General features: G+C 52.7%; 2 protein-coding genes across 2 annotated transcripts; both read left to right on the plus strand.

Moving 5' to 3' along the window:
- On the plus strand, positions 1-4,470 carry PPP6C (protein phosphatase 6 catalytic subunit). The gene is made up of 7 exons (XM_072883412.1): positions 1-157; positions 279-374; positions 564-629; positions 1,140-1,281; positions 2,424-2,503; positions 2,650-2,859; positions 3,633-4,470. Exons 1-7 carry the CDS (start codon positions 83-85, stop codon positions 3,879-3,881), a joined length of 918 nt encoding a protein of 305 aa, XP_072739513.1. The 5' UTR covers positions 1-82; the 3' UTR covers positions 3,882-4,470.
- A 65-nt stretch (positions 4,471-4,535) lies between these two features.
- On the plus strand, positions 4,536-8,938 carry ARPC5L (actin related protein 2/3 complex subunit 5 like). Its single transcript, XM_072883413.1, has 4 exons — positions 4,536-4,778; positions 5,212-5,284; positions 5,634-5,810; positions 8,386-8,938. The coding sequence occupies exons 1-4, from the start codon at positions 4,639-4,641 to the stop codon at positions 8,446-8,448; spliced, it is 453 nt and encodes a 150-aa protein (XP_072739514.1). The 5' UTR covers positions 4,536-4,638; the 3' UTR covers positions 8,449-8,938.

Below are 8,938 nucleotides of genomic sequence, written 5' to 3' on the forward strand. Positions count from 1 at the left end.
CGGGCTTCCGCTGGCGTCGGCGGCCCGCGCCGCTCCCCGGAAGTGCCGGGCTCCGCTTCCGGCCCCGAGCCGCCGTCCCAAGATGGCGCCGCTGGACCTGGACAAGTACGTGGAGATCGCGCGGCTCTGCAAGTACCTGCCCGAGAACGACCTCAAGGTGCGGCCGGGGCCGGGGCGGGGGCCGGGGCCGGGGCCGGGGCCGGGGCGGCCTGGCCCGGCCCGGGCCGGCCTGGCCCGGGCGGGCCCGGTGCCGGTGCCGACCCGCTCTTCTCCCGCAGCGCCTCTGCGACTATGTGTGCGACCTGCTGCTGGAGGAGTCCAACGTCCAGCCCGTCTCCACGCCCGTCACCGTCTGCGGGGACATCCACGGGCAGGTAACGGGCGGGCCAGGCCGCACGGCCGCCCTGGACCCCCGGCCCGGCCCGGCCCTGCCCTGCCCTGCCCCGTACCGGCGCAGCAGCCGGCGCCGAGCTCTCCCCAGCCCCCGGGGCCGCGCAGCGCAGCTCCCGGGGCCGCGGTGCCCGCCGGCGGGCGCAGCCCTCAGGCTCTGCTTCTCCCCGCAGTTCTACGACCTGTGCGAGCTGTTCAGGACCGGCGGGCAGGTCCCCGACACCAACTACATCTTCATGGTACGTGCAGGCTGGGCTCGCCCCTCTCTCTCGGCAGGTGCTTAAAAGAGGAGTTTAAAGTTTAAATCCCGATACGCTCGTTGAGTTTCAGTTGCCTGTGAGCGCGCTGCGTGCTTTTGCTGTTTGGGTCCCGCGTACGGGTTTTATTTTGTTGAGTAAAGTACGAGCTCCGCGGTGTAAAGCGGCGCAGGAAGAGCGGAGCGCGGTGCCTGCCAAGCAGAGCTGTGCCGTGGGGCAGCGGCGTCCTGCCGTAGCCAGGGCGTCCCGAGGGTCCGTGGGGCCGTGTGTCAGGGCAGCTCTGGACGAGCGCGGTGGCGTAAGGACAGCATGCCAGTTCAGACCTGAAACTCCGAGTGACCGGAGGGTGTGTTCGCATAGATCCGAGCAGAACCCGGCTTCCCTTCAGCCTTATTTTTCTTTACGTTCTGTGAGGGGTTTAGAATGGATGCGTCGCTTTGTGTTTTTCCATTTGCCTGTTTCCCCATTTACGAATGTTTTTTTGACTTGCAGGGTGACTTTGTAGATAGAGGTTATTATAGTCTTGAGACTTTCACTTACCTTCTTGCACTAAAAGCTAAGTGGCCTGATCGTATCACGCTGTTACGAGGCAATCATGAAAGCAGGCAGATAACACAAGTGTATGGATTTTATGGTAAGTCTTTATCCAGACGATTTCTGAACGGGTCTAACGTGTAATGGACGAGTAGGGCAGCTTTCCCTTGGGCAGCCTGTTTTGAAGGCAGCACCACTGGGGGCTTTTCCGGGGCTGGGTGGGAAGTGGGCTCAGCAGAACTTGAACGCTGTCATTTGTTAACGTGATCGCTGTGTTCGTGAAGTAGAACATGGTTTAGTCCAGATCTGGCTGCTCCTTTCCTCCAGCATCTGAGTCTCCTGTTTGTTTTTTGGTGCCACATTCAATTTTAGAGACAGAGAAAGAGCACGTGTTCGTACAGAATGTGCTTTGGTGTCTTGTCACGAAAGGTTCCACACGAAGTCACGATGTTACTGTAATTCCCCAAGCTTCAGTATAACTAAAAATCAGTATCACACATAGAGTTTGCTGTGGAAGTAATTTATTGTCAACAGGGAGCATCTGGGAAAATGCCACTGGCAAGAAATAAGCAACAGAACAACTGTTTGAAAAACTGAGGGAATTAAAGTGCTTGGAAACTTCTTTGTTGTTGTGGGAGGCTTTGATAAAACCTGAGGAAAGCCTGGAAAATACCTAACGCCTGCCCCAAAGAATAATGTCTGTAACATACTTTATTTTGGATAACGTGTCAACGAGAGCAAGTACAAATGCTCACGGGTCACTTAAGAAGTGCCTGCCCGTCAGGTTTATTGCCATGTTCCTGTAGCTTTAATCAGAGCCCCTGTAACGCCCATTTGTGGTAAGAATATCTTCTGCTGGCCCTGGTCGGTTCACGCTTTCTGCCCCAATTCTCCTGTATAAAATTCGCAAATGTAAGCACTCGGCTGGGCTCGCCGAGGGTCAGTTCCCAGCCGGCCAGCCATGGGAAGCAGCGAAAGCATCGTCGGCTGCGTTGCGCGAGACGCTGTTTTCTCTGCACCGCCCGGCGTGTTGCTCAGTAAGTGAAGGGCAAGAGGTACCTCGGCCCCTTCCTGCGGGTGGGCCTGGCCACCGAGCGCTTCCCACCGACCGCTTACCGGTGCTCCCGATAGGGTCTTTGTTGTACATCTGACTTTCGAGTTCTGCTGTAAGTGTTTGCCTCTGATCTTGCTGTCTGAATTCCTTCTGATCCATTAAGAAGAAAAAAATTCTCTATTTAACAGATGAGTGCCAAACCAAATATGGAAATGCTAATGCTTGGAGATACTGTACCAAAGTCTTTGACATGCTCACAATAGCGGCTGTAAGTGTAAACACCACATTGCAAAAATACGAGTAGATTGTCTAAATGTGACTGCTAGAATTAGTGACCTTGAAGGGTCACGCTGGTAGCGTTCTGGGCTGGATTAAAATACTGAGTATTTTGCACATGTGTCTCTCTCTCTGCAGTTAATAGACGAGCAGATTCTCTGTGTGCATGGTGGCCTCTCTCCAGACATCAAGACACTTGATCAAATTCGAACCATTGAACGTAATCAAGAAATTCCTCACAAAGGCGCCTTCTGTGACCTCGTTTGGTCTGATCCAGAGGATGTCGATACGTGGGCGATCAGTCCGCGAGGAGCAGGCTGGCTCTTCGGCGCAAAGGTGACGAATGAGGTAATGATGCTGTTGTATGCAACGTGAAGTAATTGCAGGTGTGAGACGAATTGAAGTGTTCAGCTACAGTTTGATATTTACCCTGGCGAGGAATAGATCAAGGGCGCTGTGAGATGACGGACTTCCCTTGTCCTCTCAACGGACGGACAACGATGGACTCCTGTCCAACGTACCCCTGCGAGTACGTTGTGGTGGTGAAGGTTCGCTCGAGCCGGCTTGAAAACATGAGCTATTTGAACTCAAAAGCATAAATACAACTGCCAGATGTGGTAATACCCATCTTGCGTTTAAAAAGTAGCATGCAGTGAGACTAACTGGTGTCACTAGGGTTTGCGTAGAATACTTTTCTAAGGATTTAGGAGAAAAAAAATACCACTCCTCTTAACCATTCTCGACTTAATTTTTGTTACTTTGGAAAACGGCAAGCAGGCTTCTCGGGGCTGACACACTCTGACCTTCCCGGGCTCCTGAGCCCGCTGCGTTACGAGTGCCGCCCTCGTGCCGTACGTTGTCTCTCTGGCCTTTCCGCGGCACCTTCAGGAAGGATCGAGCCTTGCGGGCGGCAGAGACCTGGGCATCGCAGCTGTCACCTGGATTCCATAGGTGGTTTTTGCTGCTCAGGTCTCAAAACCCGCACAGTTTTTTTTCAGTGCACTGGGTGAAAAAGCTTCTCGTTAACCCCTTCGTGGTGTGCGGGAGCCAGGGCCTAGCTGGGAGAGGGCGGTGGCGTGCAGCTACTCGGAAAAAGCTGACCTTCCTTTTTTCCTTTACAGTTTGTTCACATCAACAACTTAAAACTCATCTGCAGAGCGCACCAGCTAGTTCACGAAGGCTATAAATTCATGTTTGATGAGAAATTGGTAACGGTATGGTCTGCTCCAAATTACTGCTACCGCTGTGGAAATATCGCGTCAATCATGGTCTTTAAAGATGTAAATACAAGAGAACCAAAGTTATTCCGCGCAGTTCCAGATTCAGAACGTGTAATTCCTCCTAGAACAACCACACCGTATTTCCTCTGAGACCGTTCCTGCCTGCTGTCTCCCTCCTTCCTTGTACTGTCCCTTTACAATATACTTTTTATTGAGCACTTTGCTGCTGAAATGCTGCCTCCTGCCTTTTTTATTTTTAAATTATCTAATTATTGTGTATTATGGTGTCTGTAGCAAGTTTTTATTTTTTTCCTTCCCTACCCGAGATTAATTTCAGAATATTTGTAATACGTCCTGGAAATTTATACTCCTGCATGTAGTTCTTGCGTATTTCCGGGGTTAGATGAGACGTTTTCCTTTTAACGGTCGTGGCGCCCGGGAAGCAGCTCGGTCCCAGCCTGTCATTCAGCTTTTTGGTCAGTTTTAAGAAATTTCAGCAGCAAAGTTACTACCCAGTGCGCAGGACGGGACTGTGAATGCCTTGTGTTGTGTACACGTCCGCCGCGTAGAACCCAGTCGTCCTCGTCATGGCTTGTTTTAAATGGATAAAAATAAAGTGGTCAGAAGGGCTGTTCCCCCCCCTTTTTTGTTTTGTTTTCTTAGAGTTCCCGTTAAAAGTACACAAACCTGCTACAGCGATGGAATTTGTACATTAAAATAATTGTTCTGATTTTTTTCAGATACCTTGTATTTTTAATAAAGTCGTACCTTTACGTCAATAACGCGGATACCGGCCCTGCCCGCCTCCTCTCACCCCCCGGGCGGGGCGGGGCGGGCCCGGCGGCTTCCGCTTCCGGCGGGGGCGGGCGGCGGTTCCGGTTCCGGCGGGGAGCGGGCGGGCGGCGGCATGGCGCGGAGCACGCTCTCCTCCCGCTTCCGCCGCCTCGACATCGACCAGTACGACGAGAACCGCTTCGTGGAGGAGCCCGAGGAGGCGGCGGCGGCCGGGCCCGACGCCGGCCCCGAGGTGGAGGCGCTGCTGAGGCAATATCCTTTGGGGCCGGGGGGAGCGGGCGGGCCCCCGCCGCCGCCGCCGCCGCCGCCCCCCGCCTCACTCGGGCACGGCCCGTCCGGCGGCGGCGAGCTGGGCCCTGGCGCCCCCCGCCCGCAGCCCCGGGCCGTGCCGCTCTCGGCCCGCTGAGGTGAGCCGCGCTGCGGCCCCGCCGTGTCCGGCCGCGCCCGTGGCCGAGCGTTGGTGGCCAGGTCCCCGCGTAAGTCGCCCCGGGCGGCAAGGGCAGGAGTGGCCGCGACGCGCTTCGCTCTTCTCCTCCGCACCGCGCTGGTGGGTGGCCCCGAGAGTCGCGGTGGTGTTGTAGACACGTAGTCCGTCACCTTCACGGCACCGGGGTCATTGCGCAGAGCTGCCAGCGGTACCGGGCTGCTGACGGCGCGGTTTGGGTCCTTGACTTCTGTGCTGCACAGGGGACACGCTCCGAGCTTTCCATACGGCCATAAGGAGCTCTCCCGTGAACACGAAGAACCAGGCGATGAAGGTAACCGGGGCCGGGGTGCGGGCAGGGCTGTGGGCTCGGCCGTGGGTCGCGGGGGGGGCTGTGAAGTGACACGGCGGTACCCCAGAGATCCGATCGGCCCCCCGGTGCTGCTAATGAGCGATACAGCAGTATGCCGCGCTGTCTGCACAGGTGATCCCCGTGTGTTCACTCCTTCCTTCTTCTCGCTCCTGAAACCTGAAGTGAAAAATGCCCGTCCGCTTGGTTACAGAGATAAGCCAGCCTTCAGCGTAGCCACCGGTCCTCTGAGCATACTTTGTCGAACACAAGTCTTGGGACCGCTTCCAGCTTTGCTGGTTCTCACGTTATCCTCCTTTCCTTGTCTTTGCAGGAGCAGGCCCAGGGAACCATGCTTAAAGTCCTCACGTCTTTTAAAAGCAGTGAAATAGAACAAGCAGTGAATTCCTTAGACAGAAACGGCATTGACTTGTTAATGAAGTACATTTATAAAGGATTTGAAAAGCCAACAGAGAATAGCAGTGCAATATTACTTCAGTGGCATGAAAAGGTACGTGTGTTTGGTGCTCTCTTGGCTCAGCCACGCTCCACGGGGTCCTCGTCAGTGCTTTCGCGAGAGCCCCCGCAAGAGAAGTAAATGATGGCGGGGGGTTCCTCCCCGAGCAGCACAGTAACTGGCATTTCCTGTGGTCTTTGGTCTTCTTGAGCTTGGGCTCGTTAAGTCTTTGCCTGTACGTCAAAGCTTACCCTCAGCCAGGGGGAGAGGTGAGACTTGTGGCAGGGCAGCGTCTACTGGAGGAAGCGTTGTGCCGCCTTCTGCGCCTAATGAGCGCAGTGGCCCCACTGAGGGGAGAGAGCTGGGAGCGGAGATGGGGGTGGCTGAATGGTGCAGCTGGCAGCATTCCTTTGTAGCTGAGTATTCAGCCAAGGGGGTGCTCGGGCTGGCTCAGGTCTGGCAGTTTTCATCACCTGAGTGCTGTTAGCCGCATACACGTCGCAGCTCAGTAACAGGATTTAGCAAACCTGCTTGGTTTGCGCATGAGAGGCTTTTGAGATCTCCAGAAAGATTCCACTGGGATTCGGAGTGCTCCTCTCAGGATTCTGTGAAATGGCCCTTGTGAGACAGGGAGGGTACGATGTGCCCATCTGCTGACTGCTGGACGTTCCCTCTCCGTGACGGATGAGGCACGTGAAGCAGCTGCTCCCGAGGCAGGAACCTGAGTGAAACGAGTTCATCTTCCGCAGCGGCAGGGGTTCTAGCTGCAGCCCTGGCTGTCAGTGCTCCTCCAGTGATCTCTAGGAATGCTGCAGCTCCCTGTACCACCGGCACTGTAGCAGTGCAGCCCGCTGTGTCGTTTTCACAAAGTCTGGGTTTTTTCCTGCGATACGTAAAGACAGAGCTTGCATAGAGTGACGCCAGCTATTAGCAGCTGTCACCGGCTTTGCAGAACCTTGACAGGGGAGGAGGAGGGAATGTCTGAGGACAGCAAAGAACACATTTCTGCTTGATTTTTTTTTGTTTGTTTGTTTCTGTTGTTGTTTCCACTGGAGACTGTTTTCAGGTAACCGTGGGTGGGTGCCCGCAGTGTGTAGCGTTACACACCACCACCCTGAGTGGAATGATGACAGTGCTTAGAGCACGTAGGCACATGTAAAGCATCTCGTCCTCTGTGTTTTGAAAGGAACAAGGCGGGTCTGAAGTAGGCTGGGCAGGGTTTAAAACCTTGCTTGTGTGCTGCTTTTTGGCACTACCGGTAAGACGTGTGGCTTGCTCAGAGAGGAGTCAGCTGCTCACTAGTAGTACCCGTCTGTCCTCTGGAAAAGGCCCGGCTGTCATCCCATGTGTATCAGGTTTGGTAACTCGGGAATGTTTACATGCGCACAGTGCACACAGGTTCTGCTCCGAGCAAATGCTTTGCATTCATCTGTTTCCTAACGACAGCGAGGTGTCTCATACTGCTGATCATTGTTCTCGTTTCATACATTGCAATACCCCCTGGGCTGTATCTGAATTATGTCTGCAAAGTAAACATGCCTCATTTTAAGCAGTCAGCTTTAGTATTTATTTTTTCATAATCGCATCCATCTTCTAGACTTCAGAAGGATACGTTATTTACATTGAGGGATGCAAATGACACTGAAATGAGCCCTTCCTCCATTCCCATTCAGGGATACAGGAGGTGAGATGTTCTGCATCATCAATGACATGCGACATGGGTATCCTTCTCTAGATCCAAAAGATGGTTTCTTGTATTTTGGAGAATGTAATTTTCCCTTCAGATTTAGTGGTATATGGGTTACTAAATGACTGTATTTGGTTTTGTCTGCCCTTCAGTCCCTTGGTTCTTACGTCGCGGAGTACATTTGTAGAACATTACTATATATGTACTGCAATAACTTGAGTGAAAGATCACTCTCATCTATATTTACAGAGGGGAAGTGAGGCACAAACTTCCCAAGATCGGAACAAGCGAGAGTCTGAGTTCAGGTCTGAGCTCCCCCATGAGCCTTTTAACTGTTGGCCTAACTCATTCAGAGAACACACCGCAAAGAGGAGTCGGTGTGCGAATGTAGAACACGTCACTGCGGGAAGGTAAAGGCGTTGGCAGGGCAGAAGGCACCTGCAGAGACACGAAGAGGTGGAACAGCCCGAGAACTGTATTTCCTGTTCTGGTGGTAGCAGTCAGCATAAAGAGTTGCGTTGTGGTCTGGGGCTGCGTGAGTGAACCCGCCTGTGCGACTGCTTTGCACCGAGAACCACCGCTGCCTGGCCTCGCAGGCACGTGGGGGGCAATGCAGTTTCATCATGGAAACCTGACGCTGCATGGTACAGCTCGGTACCTAAATGAAACAACAGTCTTGATGTCTGCATGTGCTAGAGAAAACAAATAGATTTTCCCCAATTAACTGTTTTAAAGATTTGAGAGTAAAAAAGGGGTAGAATGAGGTGGAACAGCCTAAGCTGCCTCTGTGTGAAAAGTAAGTTTTTGGAGAAGAGCTGTATACTCTTCCGTTATTAAACACGTAATTGTTCTTTTAAGATGTGTTTTGCGTGCAACGCAGGGGCTGGCTTGTGTGACGCAGTGACTCTCTGTAACATCTCTCTCCTTCTCCCATCCCCACAGGCATTAGCAGTAGGTGGACTAGGTTCCATAGTAAGAGTTCTTACAGCAAGAAAGACTGTTTAAAAGACTATTAACTTGAACCAAGATGACGATCAGTTTTGGACTCAGAAGAAGGAATGAGCTGAAATGACACTGGTCCATCTTTATTAGAGATTGCAATCTACTGAAATACTATGGACACCTCCTCTTGGAATGCTTTTAACCTTAAAGGTGGGGGAAGACTAAAGGTATTCCTGCATATTCTGACTATCAAATACAGGAGCCAAGACATTCTCCTGCTCCCTTCTTTAAAAGGCAGAGAGAAGGCACACTCTTGCCTCCTATTACTGTAAGTGAACAGGTATTTTCAGATGCTGCTTTATCGAGGTGTGGTGATAAAAGATCCTGTGTGTACTGCTTACTTAAGAGGTAGTTATGTCCTTGGCAGATGCAAGATCCTGACAGCTTATGGGCAGGAGATGCGTTTATTAGAATGGCAGTTTTGTACGTACGGTTGAAGAACTAATGGGACTATGGGGTTGGTTTCATTGTAAAGTGCCTGCTGCATCAATAA

Source organism: Ciconia boyciana, chromosome 18, assembly GCF_034638445.1.
Source record: "Ciconia boyciana chromosome 18, ASM3463844v1, whole genome shotgun sequence".
NCBI lineage: Eukaryota > Metazoa > Chordata > Aves > Ciconiiformes > Ciconiidae > Ciconia > Ciconia boyciana.

Bases quoted from the DNA above. Each gene is read 5' to 3' on its own strand.
- ARPC5L (XM_072883413.1), top strand. From the start codon at position 4,639: ATGGCGCGGAGCACGCTCTCCTCCCGCTTCCGCCGCCTCGACATCGAC. The intron at 5,285-5,633 runs GTAACCGGGGCC...TTGTCTTTGCAG, and splicing joins CGAAGAACCAGGCGATGAAG to GAGCAGGCCCAGGGAACCAT. The intron at 5,811-8,385 runs GTACGTGTGTTT...CCATCCCCACAG, and splicing joins TACTTCAGTGGCATGAAAAG to GCATTAGCAGTAGGTGGACT.
- PPP6C (XM_072883412.1), top strand. From the start codon at position 83: ATGGCGCCGCTGGACCTGGACAAGTACGTGGAGATCGCGCGGCTCTGC. The intron at 1,282-2,423 runs GTAAGTCTTTAT...TCTATTTAACAG, and splicing joins ACAAGTGTATGGATTTTATG to ATGAGTGCCAAACCAAATAT. The intron at 2,860-3,632 runs GTAATGATGCTG...TTTCCTTTACAG, and splicing joins GCGCAAAGGTGACGAATGAG to TTTGTTCACATCAACAACTT.